Raw genomic sequence first — 17,580 nt, 5'->3', positions numbered from 1 at the left:
CAAAAAAAAAAAAAAAAAAAAAAAAAAAGAAGAAGAAAAAGAAACTAGATTCACGGGGAGAGAATGGTGGCATAAGGGCTTGAACCCAGATCTTTGTCTCAGAGCTTATGGAGGAAGTGGGAAGGAAGGTATTTATTTTCTCTTTGGGTCATTGGCCATCAAACGGCCATTTTTGTAAGGAGCGCTTAGAACAGCCAAGGAAGGATTCTTGGGTTTTGAGTAACTGGACAGTCCCCAACTTCCCTCCACAGGGTCTTGCTTCTTGCGGACGGATCAGCTGGATGGGGAGACGGACTGGAAGCTGCGGCTGCCTGTGGCCTGCACACAGAGGCTCCCCACGGCCGCCGTGAGTAGCTTTCCCTACAGAAGTGCGCGCGGCCACCAGGTCATAGGAGGGCTCTCAAGCTCAGATGCCCTCCAGGGCCAACAGGGGACGTCAGATGTGCATGGGGGTTGGCGGGGGACTGTGGGATCCCAGAGAACTTCCACGGCTCCTCAGTTCCCTCCCGTGTGGCCGTGTCCAGGGCAGATTCCACAGGCAGGACCCGAGCTCCTTCTGGGGTGGCTCAGAGTCGCAGGAGAGCTGGACAAGCTGCCCGGCAGAACATTAAAGGGAAATCAGAGCGTGTCATTCCCTGCTCAGGGGCCCCACACCATCCGTCTGCATGGTGCTCGTCTCTGACCTTGCCCTCTGCCCCTCTCCACTGCCCACTGGCCTCTTGGTCAAGCATGCCTCTTCCTTGGACATCTGCCCTTGCCGTTTGCTCCCCAGAAACCCTCTTACCTCAGGTCTGCCTGGCCCGGTATATCCAGCATGCCATGTAGGTGTCATATACATGCCATGTAGGTGTCACATAGATGGCATGTAGGTGTCACATAGGTGTCCTGCACAAGTGTCTTATTTTCTGGCCATTTTCCCCTGGCATTCCCATTCCACCCACCTCCAGGCTGACTCCCTGTGAGCAGCTGCTCCTGGTGACCCCTGCTGTACCCCAGTGCATGGGACAGTGGGTGCTGACAGATGGCCACAGTATTGGCCAAATGTGATTTAAATGCCCAGAGGTTGACTTGCCCACCGGCGTTCTGGAAGGGTTAAGTACAACTTGTCCTGTGTTCCTGTCACGTGGATTGATGCCATCTAGTGGGAAGGGAGCAGGCAGGCCAAAGTTTTGGGTCTTAGTACAGTTAACGTAACCATAAACATGGCACCGCACTGGTGGTTTTTCATGGCTAATAAAAAAATGAGGTAGCACCCTTCATAACTGGTTTTTATTGGAGAGGGGTTCTGGGGATTAAACCCAGGGGCACTACATTCTCAAGTCCTTTTTTTAAAAAAGTATTTTTTAAGTTGTCAATGGACCTTTATTTTATTTATTTATATGTGGTGCTGAGAATCCAACCCAGTGCCTCACACATGCTAGGCAAGCGCTCTGCCACTGAGTCACAGCCCCAGCCTTCCTCAGCCCTTTTTGGAGACAGGATTTCACCTAGGCCTTGCTAAATTGCTGAGTCTGGCCTTGAAGTTGTGATCCTCCTGCCTTAGCCTCCCAAGTGACTGGGATTATGGGCATGCACCACCGTGGCTGGCATGACTGTTAATTTTTAAACCAGGAATTCTAGAAGAGTGAGTTTTTAAGTACAGTGGAGGATCCCCCCAAAACAGTCATGAGATGGAGCCAATTTAAGGCTGGATTCAGACTTTGGGTATGTGTTTTACTTCCTGGTGAGAGTTCTTCAAATAAAGGATTCCGATTCTCAGAATGATTGAAGGTGTCTGTTCCGGGGCCCAGAAGCACAGGTGCCTGCGTATTTTGCTGCGTAGAGTTGTGTTTGCTAGTGTGCTTTGGAAGCAGCTCCCAGTTTATAATCACCCGCTTTGACCCTCGTCCTGGGCTGGGGCTCAGAGGAAGAGAAGATCTGCTGTCCCCGCTGTCAGGGGACACTTGGCCTGAGTGGCCCTCAGGGGTCTCAGTGGGAAGCAGCATTCTAATAAAGCTGAGATTAAGAGAATTATATGAAAAGTTTACCTGAGTGATACACAAATACATTCTGTTCATTATTATTAACTGTGTGTATGGAAAGATCTGGAAGGAAAAGTGAGAAGAGGCTCATGGCCTGACCCCAGCTTTTATCTTTTCCCAGAGGGGGGTCATGTGACGCAGGTGGTGGTCCTTTCAGACCCTTCTCAACAGTTAGTATGCCGACTGTTTGCAGGCAGTGGCTTACACAGATGGATCTCTACTGCTGTGTGAGGTTTCCTCCCTCCAGGTTTAATGTGTCTCTGGGCTTTTTCTTATCAGTTCTCTAACACGTATGCTTAGGGCTAGTTTTCGGGAGCCTGGGCCTTGCCTGAGGGCTGGCCCCGGGCTTCAACTCCAGACCCCTGTTGCTGAGTGCTTTTGTTGTTCCCAGTTTGCCTGATGGTTTTTGAAAGAGAACCCAGAGATCAGAAACCCAGGTTTTTCACGTGAATCCGCACATGCTAATGTGGATAGCTCACTAAAAATGTAACACATACCCTCATTCTTTTTCGATTCCAAGACATGTGGAGATCGTAGTGTATCCATTTTCTATCCCTTAATATTTTTAGTCAATTTTATGTTTAGAATCGGGTGTCTTGGTTTGTTTTTGTTTTGAATACTGGGAATTGAACCCAGGTGCACTTTGCCACTGAACCACATCCCCAGTCCCTTAAAAAAATTTTTAAAACAGAGACTCCCTAAGTTGTTTTGGGCCTCACTAAGTTACCGAGGCTTGAAGTCCTCCTGCCTCAGCCTCCTGAGTTGCTGGGATTATAGGTATGCGGCACCATGCCCAACTGGTCTCTTGCTTTTGAAGTAGGAGAATAGAAGAATCTAATAGGAGAATCCTTGCTTCCTTTTTCCTATAAGTATCCCTACTTCCCTTTAATAGGTCAAGTGTAGGAGAGGTAAAAAGAAACTGGTGAGGGGCCATAGTGTGTCTCGTTGGTAAAGCGCCTGCCTGGCGTGCACAAGGCCCTGGGTTTGATCCTCAGCACTGCAAAATGGGTCAATAGATAGATAGATACATACATACATACATACATACATACATAGATGGATGAAGCTTTTTAAATGGCAGGACTGGGCCATGCCAGAACCGGCTGGTGGCAGGAGCTGCCCTTTTTCGGGAGTCAGCTGTGGTAGCTCACCTGGACCTCTGCAGGGCCAGGATGCCCTCTGCCCGCAGGGCCTGGCTTGGCGGGCCGTGGTCAGGGTCAGCAATAATGGTTTTGGAAGAACTTTGTTAAATGGAAGAGGAGGTGAGAAGAGGCAGGAAAGGAGGCGAGGAGAGGAGACAAAGCAGATAAAGAGGTGAGGGGGGAGCTGGGTACAGTGACAGGGGGAATGGCCTGAGGGTCCCCTGCTCAGACTCTGTCCTCGGTGGCGGCTGCTGAGAGCTGTCTCCCACACGGTGTCCCCGTGTCTTGAGTCCCTGCCGTCAGTTCTTTTGGACACACACCCAGAAGTAGAATTGCCGCGTCCCGTGGGGATTCTGTATTTAATTCTTAGAAGAAGCCCCTGCTGTCCTCCACAGCGGCTTTACTGCCCCACGTCCTCACCAGCCGCGCACCAGGGTCTAGTCCCCCTGCCTCCTTATTTTTTTATTTTTAATTTTTAACTGTTTTTGTGGCGGTCCTCTAGTGACTTCGAGGTATTCATATTTTCTTGAAAGGGCCTCCTTCCCAGGACCTTGTACACAAGTGACGCCTAATTGTTTCTTGGGTGAGCAAGTGTTTTATTGGCATGAGCAAGTCTCCTTGGTCAGAGCTCAGCAGAGGGGCACCCGCCCACCACAGAGGTGCTCATGGCTCTGCAGCATCTCTAGCACCATGGGGCCTGGAAGTGCTGGGCAGACGCAGGTCGTAGGGTGTCACTGGGCTCTCGGCGGGCTTTGGGGTGTTGGACGTAGTGACCCCTGCACTAACTTCACAGAGGCGTTTCCTCATCTTTCTACCCGCCCTGTGATTTTGAGAGCCTGTTGGCTGGGTTTGGGAAACACAGTGGTTCTGGAAAGAGAGTGCGTGCCTCCTGAAACGTGAACCCCGTGCTGACCTCTGTTTTAATCCCACCACATCCCCCCTGTTGAACAGGACCTTCTCCAGATTCGATCCTACGTGTATGCAGAAGAGCCAAGCATCGATATTCACAACTTCGCGGGGACTTTTACCAGAGTAAGTCAGCTTGCTGTAACAGAGCTCCCATCCTGGAGTGTGCTTGAGCTGGGGCTTGTGGAGGAGGCCCGCCGAGGAGGCCCGCCGAGGAGGCCTGCAGAGGAGGCCAGCGGAGATGCTTTGATGGATCTTTGCCAGAGTGTGGTTTTATTCAGGGCCGGCCTGAGATTTCCTAACAGCAGCCCCACCTTGAAAGCAGAGGGATCTTTTCTCAGTAAGGTTGACAGGCCAGAATTCTCTCCCAGCCTTAGAACGGCTTGAATGACGTAGAGCCGAGTGTGGAGTGATTAATGTTACTGATGCCCCTGTCCCCTCCAGATGGGTCCCAGTCCTCCTCTTCATACAAGTCCTGGCTGCCACTCTTGGACCTTTCAGAATACTTGCTAATCTTGGATCTAAGTTATTTGAGGATATGAGACAGTAGATTATAGAACCTCAGCTGCCCTGTCTCTGGTCTCTTTCTCTAAGCCTCAGCCTGGCCAGCACAGAGCCTGAGTAGTGGCTGTTGCACTTTAGACCTCTCCTTGTGCAGTAATTCTTTAGTGTTGGAAATCTCCACTCTTTATGTCACAGAACAGCTTTCACACACATTTCCATGAGAGATGAAAACTCTGGTGTGGCAGTGGACGGGCCTGGCCCCCTCCCCCGGCTGAGCTGTGGGCTTCCCACCTGTGGCCTCCGGATTCATGGGGGGCCCTTCTCCTTGCCTAGAGCAGGGCAGGCTGGAAGCCGTAAGGCCCCTGTTTGGTCATCACCCTGTACCAGCGGGTTCTGCAGCCAGAGTTTCAACACATCATGCATCAGAAACATTCCAGAAAACTCTAGATAGGGCAGAGGGGTGGGAGGGGAAGGGAAGGGGGATGGGGTTAGAAATGATGCTGGAACTTGGTGGACATCATTACCCTAAGTACAGGTGTGAAACACAAATTGGTGTGAAGATAGTTTGTATACAACCAGAGAAATGAAAACCTATGCTCTATACGTGGAATAAGAATTGTAATGCATTCTGCTGTCATATATATAAAAAATGTTTTTAAAAAGTTCCAGAAAAAACTGCGCCTGTATGGAGCGTGTAGAGACCTTTGTTGTTGTCGTGAGCACCACAGCCATTTATACAGCACTAGGACTGTGCTCATGTTCTAAGTCACCTAGAGATGACGGGACTGTACGGGAGACGTGCGCAGGACTTGGCTTCCCTGGGGTCCTGGAACCAGACCCCACAGAGACCGAGGGACACTAGTAGACAAACACGAGTCTGTGTGGTCTCTTCCAGGAAGACAGTGACCCGTCCATCAGCGAGAGCTTGAGCATCGAGAACACGCTGTGGGCTGGCACGGTCGTGGCCTCAGGTGAGACCGTGTGGCGGGGATCGCGTTGGCGTTAGAATGGTCACCTGGCGGTGGGAAAGCCAGGTGCCGGTGGGGTGCAGTTTCCCCCGAGTTCTGGCATCTCTGGGGAGCCTCACTGACATCTCATGTGGCCGGGACGCGTACGGACGCCTAGAGGGGAGGCCACCGTGGCCTGCGGACTGCGGTGTTCCCTTCTTGCCGCTTCCGTTGCCGTTTCTAGTCTGTGCCAGAGATCGAGTGAGCCTGGCCCGTGTGGCCGGAAGTTGTGTGCGTGGGGACAGCTGCCCATGTTGGTGTGTGTGTGGGAAAGTGCACTGGGGAGGGGCCGAGCCTGTGGGAAACACCAAGGTGAAGTGGGCGTCCATGGCTTTGGGGTCACGTGCTGGGTGACGAGAGCAGGAGGGCCCCAGGACCCAGAGTGGTCTGCTGCTGCGGTGGTCGATTGCGGGCTGCAAGAGGCAGCGCGGCAGGCACTGGACTGGTTCCTTCATTTGTGTCACACCCTCTGGTTCACCCTGGACATCATGCCGAGGGCAGGCACTAGTATTATCCCTGTCCTGCATTTGAAGGAACTGAGACTCGGTGAGGTCGAGGGACTTGCTAAAGGCCACACAGTGGGTAAAAGGCAGAGCTGGGATTTGAACCCAGACACTTTGCTCAGATGAGGAACTTACTGTGCAGCTTTTAAACACAGTATAGCACCCCGTGTCCGTGAAAGAGCGTGTCCGCGTATTAGTGTAATCAGGTCCCATGACAGTCCCACCACTGGCCACTTTCCGGCTCTACTCTTGGAGTCACGGGGTCTTCCCCTCGTCAGACATCCCCAAATCCCCACTCACATCCTGTTGTCTTTGCTTGGTCTTCTGGTGCTCTGTAGATCATCAGAAGTCAGATCAGAATTCCATGTGACCAGGGGAGGAAAGGGGCACGCAGGCAGGCCATCCTGGGTGGCCACTGTTTGGTGCAAACAGGCAGAGACTGGCTCCCTCTTTTTTGTTGTTGTTGCATCCCTTTCCCGCTGTCTGCGTCATTTACATCATGTCCCTCCTTGCCCATGACTAACGTGTGAGGAATTGGTCCTGAAGACTCTGCTTGGCCACACCAGGGCCCCACGGCTCACCCATGGACACGGGGCCATGCAGCCCATTCCCGCTCTGCCCCGCCCACTCCCCCACTCTGCCCCGCCCACTCCCGCTCTGCCCCGCCCACTCCCACTCTGCCCCGCCCACTCCCTGCCCTGGAGGCTGTGCGGTGTCTGAGCTGGTTGCTTTTCCTCAATAGCTTTTTCTCTTCTAGTTCACCCTCTTCATAATCCTACGTAGGCCCTCAAGCCAGTGCCGTGTTTTGCCTTTTAAATTTTGGGGAGGCTACCAGGGATTAAACTCAGAGGCACTGGACCACTGAGCCACATCCCCAGCGCTATTTTGTGTTTTATTTAGAGACAGGGTCTCACCGAGTTGCTTAGCACCTCCCCGTTGCTGATGCTGGCTTTCAACTCTCAATCCTCCTGCCTCAGCCTCCCAAGCCGCTAGGATTACAGATGTACACCACCACGCCTGGCTGCCTTTTAAATTTTTGTCTAGGTCATTGACATACCACATGTTGGTTTGACTTTAAAATATAACAACTTCCCTTATGTTTACTGTTCATTAATATTTTTTAAATACATATGTGAATTGCCACTTTGCCTACTGTGCCCATTTTTCTGTTCATATATATATATATATATATATATATTTTAACCAGGGATTAAACCGGGGGGCACTTAACCACTGAGCCACATCCCCAGTCCTTTTAAATTTAGAGATAGGGTCTCAGGAAGTTACTAAGGGCCTCTCTAAGTTGTTGAGGCTGAAGTTGGAATTCGTAATCCTCTTGCCTCAGTCTCCTGAGCTGCTGGGATTACAGGTGTGCACCACCATGCCCAGCCCTGTTCATAGGTTTTTTAAAAAAATATTCTAGGAATTCTTTATGTTGTGAGACTATCATCCTTCTGTTTGATCTTTTTTTTTTTTAATATTTATTTTTTTTAGTTTTTCGGCAGACACAACATCTTTGTTTGTATGTGGTACTGAGGATCGAACCTGGGCCGCACGCATGCCAGACGAGCGTGCTACCGCTTGAGCCACATCCCAGCCCCCTGTTTGATCTTAATCGCAACTGCTGTTTCCCTTGATCTTATTTGTATTTTGATCTAAAAGTCTAGAGTCTCTATCTCATCACGCCTATGATCCTGTTTTCCTTTATAATTTCTGGTTTCTGTGACATGCTTAGACAAAGCTTCCCAGTTCAAAAATCACAGAACTATATGGTGACATTGTCTTGCAGAGTTTATATGGCTTTATGTTGAAATACTTGATGCAGCTGGAATTTATCTTGGGGAGAGATAGAACAGCTGGCTAGCAAGGAGTCTCCTCGGCTTGAACCCTGACAGAGGTGGAGGCTGGGGAGCAGTCAGCTCCCGAGAGAGGGAGGCAGGAGAAGGCGGAGTGCTTCCCATGGAGAACGTGTGTGCGGAACACCTGCATAGGGCGTGCAGGAGAGCACCTCACCGTGCCGCACCTGGGTAGGGCTGCAGGGTGACAGGTGCTCGTGACCGGCACAGCTCCTTACCCAGCAGTAGTGTGAACAGTGTGTGCTTCTGTTCTTGCAGAGGGTTAGACATCTCTCCTTCCGTGTAAACCATGCAGGAAATCACACAAGTCCTAAATGTAACACGTGTGGATTTTAACACAGACTCCCGTGTGACCAGTACCCACGGCAAGAAGTGGGATATTACCAACCCTCTATCCCCAGAAACTCCCCTCAGCTCACTTCTAGGCCCCCACGCCACCAAAGGTGACCACCACCTTGACTTCCCGTAGCCTGATTTATCCGATCAATTACTCATGTGGATGGCATTAACGGCTCAATAACAACTACGTCTCCGTTCCCTCGGTTTTCACTCTGGGGTCTCGTTCTCCTTCACGGAGCCCTTGCTCCCTGCTGGGTCCCAGAGCTGCAGCAGGACCCCCAGGTGCTGGGCCCAGCCTCGTGGGCTCATGGCTTACAGGCTACAGAGGAGGTGGTAGAAATGGGAACGAGTTTTATGTATGTTCTCTGAAACTAGTAAAAAAGGACATTTGAGGGTTCTGAGGCAAGGGACCAGGGCTCCATCTTAATCTCAGACGTCAACGACAGTGAGAAGCCTGATTTTTCAGGCACTTTGCTGCCACGAGCTTGTCTTGGTCTTAGGAACTGAGCCTCAGAGAGGTGAGGCAGCTCGCCCAAGGTCACCCAGCCTTGGAGAGCCCTCACCTGGGAGGAGGACGGGGAAGGCAAGGCGGGATCTGGAAGATGGATTCGATTTCAGACCATTGCGGGGAGTACATTGTGGAGTCAAAGATGCGGTTTCCCTCATCTGGATTCCTGCCCTGTGCTTGGTTTTGTGGGAAGAGAAAGTGAGCAGTGCTTCTGTGATCTGTGATGTCATCTGCTGTGCCCTGTCACCTGCTGTGCCCTTCAGTGGCTGTATGTTTTGGGGTGATGTGATCTCCCAGGCATTTTCCATGAACTTAGTTGGCCTCCGTTTCCTTACTGGTAGACCCCTGGCTGCACTCTGATTCTGATGTGACCACGGGTGAGATGCCTGGAGCCGTGTGCTCAACTCCAGAAAGAGCCAGCAGGAGTGCGGGCAGTCCTGGGGGGCTGTGCATCTCTGCTCCCTTCAGAATTCCCCTCCTGCCTCTGGGTCAGCCCACTGTTGTGTCGTGGAACTTTAAAAAATAAGAAAGCTTGCTGGGCTGGGCTGAGGGTCCAGCTGCCTCGGCGGGCATCCATCTGGGGAAGATGTGGTTGCCATGGTAACCCAACACAGTGCTTCAAGGCAGAGGAGTACCAGGGCGATGGAGGAGGCAGGGGCTGAGGAGAGCTGGGGACTTGGCAGAGAAGGAAGGCAGGATATCAGGAGCCCAGGGTTCTACCCCAGTTCTCAAACTCTGAGGTCCTCCCCTCCCCTAAGTCTGTAGTGTGGTCCTAATCTAGAGCAGGGTTCTTTAGACCTGTGCATGACCAGTATGTGGTGACGTGTGTGCTCCTTGCCACACGAGTTGAACATGCCCGGTTGGACTTTGCCTAACTCAGTGGGCTTTGTCTTCAGATCCACTTTGGGGCGTTGCAGCGAGGTCTCTTACGAAGGTTCCTGAGCACACTCTTGGGTTCAGCTTGTCTCTTGTCGTGAGTGAGGATCAAAGTCATCGCAGACTAACCCTGTTTAGCCCAGGCAGGACCCCACCCTGCCGCAGAGCCAATGAGCGCCTCCCGACACACCCAACCATCCGCCTGGCTCCTGGGAGAAGCCACGTGGGGGCTGGCGGGGGAATGGCAAGGACTGTGCTCCACAGCGAGGAGGACACAGAGAGCAGAGTAGGACCCGGAAGGTGATAACGTAGGAAGGGGTCAGAGGGCTGGGGTGGAGAGATTTGTTGGGTCAAGAGCTGAGAATTAGGCAGGGGGTTGGCAGGGGTGGGACCGCTGCGAGCTGAGAGCAGGTGCCTGTCTCAAGGGGTGGCGGCTTTTTCACACCAGCTGCTTAGGCCACCGAGGAAGGTGGACCCAGGGTCACCCGATCTTCCACTTTCAGGAAAAGCCAGTGGTTTCAATTTTTTTAGGAAAGCTCTTGAATTTAAAAGTTGATAACTAATTCGGACTGTGGCAGTAGGGGGCACACCCAGCCCAGCGTGCCTTCTCCCCAGGGCAGCTGGGAGGGTGCTGGGTTCTGATCTCCTGGGCACAAAGCGGCTGTAGATGGAAAAGGCCATTTTCAGCAGCCTTTGGTGCCTCCGTGGTTGCCAGGCTACTGTGGGGATCGTGCCCTTTGGGTGCCCCTGGTTAGTAGGACCCTCCTCACCCTGGGCATCGGGGTCGGGCTGAGCTGCGTCTGCCCTCGTTTGGTGGAGTGGCCACGTGGCCGTCCCCAGCTCCTCCCAGGCGTGGCTCCCACAGTCTGACCATCTGCTCTGGTGACGGGCCGAGGGAGGGGTGCTTGTGTTCACAGGAGCCTGCCATCTGCTGAGGACCGCGCCGCTCTCCTGGCCCGCCATCTGCTGAGCTCCCGCGAGGGGAGCTCATTGTGCAGGATGTTTCCGGCCTGGCCGGGTGCAGGAGAGGGACTTGGGGCCTCTTCCCAGGGCTCTTTGTCCAAAGACGGTCACAGGGCCGCAGTGGGGTCGGGCTCCCTGACCCAAGATGTCTCTGGACTTCTTGGTGTCTTTGCCGCGTCTCTCCAGCAGTGGGTTTCGGAGAGTGCGTGGGGAGAAGGCAGGGTTTTTCTTTTTCCTGTGGAGACTGTTCTGGGACCTTCCCTGAGAGCAGGCGGGGCTGGCCCCTTCTCACCAGTTTCATCTCAGGTGTGGCCAACTCAGGCGCCCACCTGTCTGCTCCCAGTCGTCCCCACAGAGCTGGAAGCTCTGCCGTCCTCCCTGCCGCCTCGACAGATATTACCAGATTTCCCCCCAAAATACATTGCACAGTTTACACGTAAGCCACCAGTGTGTGTGGCAGGATCCATTTTCCTACCTCTTGGCCAACGCGGGACATTGTCAGTCTTGAACTTTTGCCCACCTAGGGGGTAAGCAGGCTTGGGTTTGCGCTTCTTTGATCCTCCACTCAGTTGAGCAACTTTTCTAACGTTAACTGGCCGCTTGTCTTTCTTCCGTGAACTGGTTGTTCCTGGAGAGGCCGCGGTCTTTCCTTGTGCCTGGAGGGTAGAGGGGGAAGGGCAGTTCTTGGGAAGGGATTTCCCTTTACACAGGCTCCCAAATGGCCACGCTGGACACAGGGTCAGAAAGCAGTCGGACTCACTGGGAAGAATACACTCAGGAAAGAAGGGTGTAGTCTTAAGTTTCCCTGATGGTGTCCAAAGGCCCAGATGTTCCATGCACTCCTGGGAGCCTTTGAGGCTGATGGCACCAGGGACCACTTCGATCCCCGACTCTCCTGCCATCAGAGGCCTCTGGACTCCCAGGCTGGCACTGCTCAGTGGAACCTTGCACAGCGAGGAGAATGCTCTACTCTTTGCTGTCCTGCCAGGCGGCCACTAGCCCCATGTGACTGTCAAACACTTGAAATGCGGCTGGTGAGAAAGGGGAACTCTGTAGCTTATCTAATTTTGACTGGAGGTTAATTTAAGCAGCTTGTCCTGCTGCTCAGTGCAGCCATGGATCTTTGGTGGCCCAAGGTCCGGTTGTTCCCGTGGCGTGGTGTCAGTGGGGTCCGACTCCTACTCGATAGCCGCCTGTGTGTGCTGATGTGTTTTGGGACGGGGTCTCGTTCCAGGTACGGTTGTGGGAGTCGTCCTCTACACCGGCAGAGAGCTCCGCAGCGTCATGAACACCTCGAACCCGCGCAGTAAGGTGGGTGGGGCCCCCGGCACATGGCGACCCTGGCACGCCAGGAGCAATGTCGGTGGGTGAGGGTCAGCTCCAAAAGCAGGGGCACTGGCAGTGTTCTTTCATGCACATGTAGGTGTGTTCTTTCCCTGTGTGTGTGTGTGCACACTCACACACTGTATAGACACATCCATATTCACACGTGAACACAGGAGGTTTTAGCAGCTCGTAAGCTAAGGCAAGCTGCCGAGGACGCGCAGGTGAGAGTCGCTGCCTCCATGGGTGCTTGTTTCCCCCTCATAGCAAGGGCTGGGGTGCAGGGCAGTGGACGCCCCGAGCTCCCTCCTAGCACTGCAGGAAAAAATCAGTCAGTCCTCACACAGCCCCACGAGTGCAGGTGACTTCCGTGGCCCTTCCTCATGTCACGCAGGGGACATTCTGCGGGCTCCTGGTGGGAGAGGGCAGGCCTGTGGGGTTCAGCGCCCCAGGAGCCCCTGCTGTGGCCGGACATGCAGTTGGATCAGTTGACACCCCCATCGTCACTCCCCCCACACTGTGACCCCCCCAGCCCCTCCCGTCTCCAAGTTTTAAGAGACTGTGGCAGAGTGATTTTCTCTGCTGGTACAGCGGGCGACTGCTGTGCTTCCCAGACTCCTCACCGCCTCCACCAACCCTCTCCACATGCTTACGTGCTGGTTTAGCCTTGTTCTGGGCCATGTTTTTTGAAGTTGTGGCTCCGATGGGCTAGTTACATCTTGCAGGGAAGACACATGACAATAAACGCATAACTATTAAAACAATAATGTCCACTAAGGCAGCATCGGACCCTGGGTGCCCAGAACTTCCAGACAGCACCCAGAGGTCCTGTGGCATGGTGCTGCGAGTGTAGGATCCCAGCCATTTCCCAAGGCCACTGTGCAGGGTGCAAGGGGCTGTGCAGAGCGCAGGGCAGCCCAGCGCTGAGGTCACGGGCTCCTGTGTTTCTGTATCTAAATCTTCTGAAGTTATTAAAAAAAAAAACAAAAAACCACAAAACTTTGAACTCAGAATTCTCTGAGGTCCTTTGAGTGTCTGTTCTGACCTCCAACCACAGAGCAGCGTCCTCTGCTGGGAAGGAGAGTCCCCGGGGCAGGGCCAGCTCCGCGGGCTGCGGGCCATGCCGGCTGACTGTGAGTCTCTTGCTTCGCCCACAGATCGGCCTGTTTGACCTGGAGGTGAACTGCCTCACCAAGATCCTCTTTGGCGCCTTGGTGGTGGTCTCAATGGTCATGGTGGCCCTGCAGCACTTTGCTGGCCGCTGGTACCTGCAGATCATCCGCTTCCTCCTCCTGTTTTCCAACATCATTCCCATCAGGTGAGCAGGGCTGGTTGTGGGTGCTGGGAGGTCTGCTTCCCGCTGCTCACTGCAGGACCGTGGCCCTGTGGCCCTTAGGGGGAGCAGGGGCAGTCAGGGAGCGAGTGAGCCACGCTGCAGCGGAGGAGGCTCCCTCCAACCCTCCCGTCTCCTCTGAACGCCTTTCCTTGAATTTTTATGGATTTCCTCAAATATGAAGGAGACCGCTGCTTTGGGGGTCTTCATGCTTTGGAAGATACAATTTACTTTTTCCTTAGAAAGCCCACTGAATACATTTCATGCCAAGGAATGGAAGCAAGTCTGCTGAGTCAATATGCTCATGACCTCACTGAGGAACTGCAGCTTCAGGGAGGGCCCTTGGCCTGACCTTCCCTACGGGCCCCGAGACATGCAGATTCTCTTTGGAGGGCTGTCCCGCACATATCAGAGCCCGAACGGCATTGATCACCAAGACTGGAAACTGGGACTGCAGCGAATGTGGCTGGGAAAACCTTGCAGCAGCCCTCATCTTCCACTAGCTCCATCCCATATTCTCATAGTAACACCCACAGAGTTCAGTCAAGTCCAGACGCCCATGTGTCCTGCCACTTCCTCACAGATCCATTATTCTTAGGGTAAAAAGTACACATACATTGTGCTTTGGCCATTGCTGCACACTCTGCTCTCTTGTGAGGATCACCCGAACATGTAAAATTAATAAAGCCTTTAGGTTCCTCTCCTGTTAAAAATAATAATTTACATAGTGGAATGTCATAGTAGGAAGAGTGAACATTCACATTAGCAAAAAAAAAAAAAAAGAAAAAATGACCTGCAATCCTACAACCAAGGTGATAAGCTCTTCTAATATTTAGGATATATTTTTTCTATACCTCTTTCTATTTAGAAAAAAGGAAATTCGTCTGTACATAAAATCTGCATATAAAAAAAATCAGAGCAGGGCTGGGGTTGTGGCTCAGAGGTAGAGCGCTCACCTAGCATGCGTGAGGCACTGGGTTCGATCCTCAGCACCACAAAGTAAAATAAAGACATTTGTGTTCACCTATAACTAAAAAATAAATATTAAAAAAAAATTCAGAGCACTGTTAGAAATAATCTTTCCCAGCAAATATGCCTGTGCAGTTTTTAGAACTGTATTTTGTAGGTGTGATGATTGATTGTCTTTGCTGCATAATTCTGTTTTTCTTCTATTATAAATGATTAGTGAAATTAAACTAAATATCATTTTTCCTGAAACTTATCACACTTACAGTCTCTCTTACCCTTGGTATGTGTTATTTTACATTTTGTCTTGTGTTCTGCATATTTTTGTTATCCAGGTTAGAATTTGTTTCTCTTTCAGGATGGAGACTGTTGTAGGATTTGTTCCCTCAGGGCAGGGTATTGTGTCCTGGCCAGCACACTCTGGAGGGTGGTCTCAGCGAACAAATAAGTCTGCTTTTTTGCTGGTGATACAAGTCTTTCTAGTGTGATCCTAAGTGGAGTCATGTTTTTGTTTGTTTGTTTTTGTTTTTAAATTTTTGTACTGGGGATTGAACCCAGGGGTACTGAGCCACATCCCCAGCCCTTTTTATTTTATTTTGAGACAGAGTCTCACTAAGTTACTTAGGGCCTCAACAAGTTGCTGAGGCTGGCCTTGAACGGGTGATCCTCCCGCCTCAGCCCTGAGTTGCTTGGATTTCAGGCATGTGTCACCATACCCAGCAGGCAAAGTGAATTTTCATATGAATCAGGGCTAGTTAGTACAATGGCATGCATTTTGATTAATTTATGAGATCATGAAATAATTTGAAAATTTCTATCTTTTGGTAACAAAGAATGAATTTAATAATGAATTATAATAAATACTACTATATTAAACAATATTAAAACAAGTAGCACATACGTAAATGAATATTACTCAGCCTTGAAAAAGAAGGACATTTTGACACATCCGGTGCTGCCGACGACCCTTGAGAACATTCTGCTCCCTGTGGAGTAAGCCACACACAGGGGCAGAAGTCCCATCTGTTCCCACTGTGGAGGCCCCTACAGTAGTCAGGGTGACGATGGTAGCACCACTGTGTGGACGTGCTCACTGCAGGGCGCGGTGTGTTTAGAGTCCATGCTGTTGGTGTGAAGACACATTCGGGCCTTCTGTTTGTCCTTCTAACCTGCTCCTTCTGGCTTTCTGCCCAGTTTGCGTGTGAACCTGGACATGGGCAAGATCGTGTACAGCTGGGTGATTCGCCGGGATTCCAAAATCCCTGGGACGGTGGTGCGCTCCAGCACGATCCCCGAGCAGCTGGGCAGGATCTCCTACCTGCTCACAGACAAGACAGGTGAGCGCTTGCGGCCTGCGTAGCACCTGGTGCACAGTGGCCTGCAGGGGGTGGAGAGGGGAGGGGGGCGCCGTGCTCGAGGAGGAGCGGGGCTCTCCCTCTGGAGGGGAAGAAGCTGCTGCGGTTTCTTCTCCTCACTGTGGGACGAGTAGAGGCTGCTGGTGGTGGCAGCAGGGGCTTCCATGGGACTAGTTAACGCCACGCTCCGTGCTGGAGTTTGTGAACGGTCACTTGGTTAATGCCCGTGCCAGCCCTGTGCTTAGGACATATTTTCCTCATGAGGAAAGGGGCAGTGAGAGGTTAAGTGCTGTCACAGGCACAGAGTGGCCGAAGGAGGCATGGGACCCGGGCAGTCTGGTCACAGTCCTTGTATCGCCACCGCACCCCAGTTCTGCTCCCCCCTTTAACTCCTGTCTGACTGAGGTCCTCGCAGTGGGGAGGAACAAAGATGGGGGTGGCGACCGGAGCCTAACCTTCCTCTCCTCCAGTTAGTGGCTGCAGCGTAGGAGGGAGGTAGCTCCCCAGAACAGCCAAGCCAGGTTTCAGGAAGGAGAGGGCCAGGAAGGCTCTGGACACACCAGTCTCCGTCCCCCCAGGACGGTCTCGGCAGGGCTGTGCCGTTGGGGTGACTTGACTATTCATCTTCCATCCGTGACTCTCTGCTCAAGGGTCAGGCTCCTCCCAGGTAGAATCTGGTTGGCCTGGGGTACCTTACACACAACCCTCTTGTCAAGGGAACACGGCAGCTGTCCTGATGGACAGTCCTCCTGGCCGGCCTAGAGAATGGGTGTGGTCATGTTTCCATGGCAACCCAGCAGGGGAAGGGGACCTCTCCTGCCTACTCCAGTGGGGGCAGCGCTGAAGCCAGTGGGTGACACGGAAGTATCGGGTCCCTGTTCTCATCTGTCTTGTGTTTCAGGAACTCTTACCCAGAATGAGATGGTTTTCAAGCGCCTTCACCTGGGAACGGTGGCCTATGGCCTGGACTCCATGGATGAAGTGCAAAGCCACATATTTAGTATTTACACCCAGGTAAAGCCCTCCCTTGAAGTCCCCAAGACAGCGCCTGCACATTTCTTAATGGCTATATTGAGGTGTAATCACAACAGTGTAAGTTTATCCACATTTAAGTTGTATGTTTAAAAATGTATGATTGCTAGTTTTGACTACATTCACACCGTTAGGCAGCCATCCTCATGATCTGTTTTACCTTCATCAATCCAGAGAAAACCCTGTACCCTTCAGCATTGCTCCCCATGTCCCCAGTATCTGCTCCCCAAATGTACATCACCATCAGTCTTTTACATTTTGAGCGAAGTCATAGTGGACGATGATTCCCCTCTTCCTCATCTGCAGGGTGAGTCTGCCCCACTGAAATGCTAACAGACACTGGGAGAAGCCAAGATAAAGTTGTTTGCCCAGGGCTGGGGCTGGCGCTCAGTGGCAGAGTGCTTGCCTGGCAGTGTGAGGCACTGGGCTCAATCCTTAGCACCGCATAAAAATAAACAAATGAAATAAAAGTTGCGGTATGCATCCACAACTACAAAAATTTATTTTTTGCAAAAAAAAAAAAAAAATTGTTTGCCCAGCATCTGGTGCCACAAGGAGCTCTGAGCGCCTGTCGGTTGGTCACACTCAAGTTAGAGAACAGTCTGTTTTCCTTTTCCCCGGCTCTGAGCCGAGCAGTGGTCACCGATGGTCTCATGCACGAATCATGGTGTCGTTACCTTTAGTTTCTTGTCTGTGGTCAACTTGGTGATCTGTGAAGGAAACTAACCTATCAGAAGACTCAACTTACTGCTCTCACTTTTTTCCCCCTACATTTTTTACAAGCGGTCACTCTTTCACAGATATTCCTAAAAGGTAGGCCAGTGGGTCCCCACTAACTGCTGCTCATTAGAATTGCGGGTGGTGCTTTGATTGGGCTGGACACTCTAGAGATTCAGGTCCACTTAGGGCAGGGTCCCCGCTTGTGTTAAGAGTTAGTTGAGACAAG

General features: G+C 52.0%; 1 protein-coding gene across 1 annotated transcript in view; it reads left to right on the top strand.

Annotated features, from left to right (window-relative positions):
- The window catches only part of Atp9a (ATPase phospholipid transporting 9A (putative)), a 92,638-nt gene that overhangs the window by 25,849 nt on the left and 49,209 nt on the right, over positions 1–17,580 (top strand). Inside the window, exons 7-13 of the mRNA XM_015479649.2 lie at positions 252–346; positions 4,115–4,195; positions 5,469–5,544; positions 11,860–11,936; positions 13,106–13,266; positions 15,442–15,584; positions 16,504–16,616. Coding sequence (XP_015335135.2) covers positions 252–346; positions 4,115–4,195; positions 5,469–5,544; positions 11,860–11,936; positions 13,106–13,266; positions 15,442–15,584; positions 16,504–16,616 — 746 coding nt within the window. The remainder of the gene's footprint in view (positions 1–251; positions 347–4,114; positions 4,196–5,468; positions 5,545–11,859; positions 11,937–13,105; positions 13,267–15,441; positions 15,585–16,503; positions 16,617–17,580) is intronic.

Source organism: Marmota marmota, unplaced genomic scaffold, assembly GCF_001458135.2.
Source record: "Marmota marmota marmota unplaced genomic scaffold, marMar, whole genome shotgun sequence".
NCBI lineage: Eukaryota > Metazoa > Chordata > Mammalia > Rodentia > Sciuridae > Marmota > Marmota marmota.
Note: the sequence above shows the minus strand (reverse complement) of the source record. Positions and strands in the feature narration are given on the sequence as shown.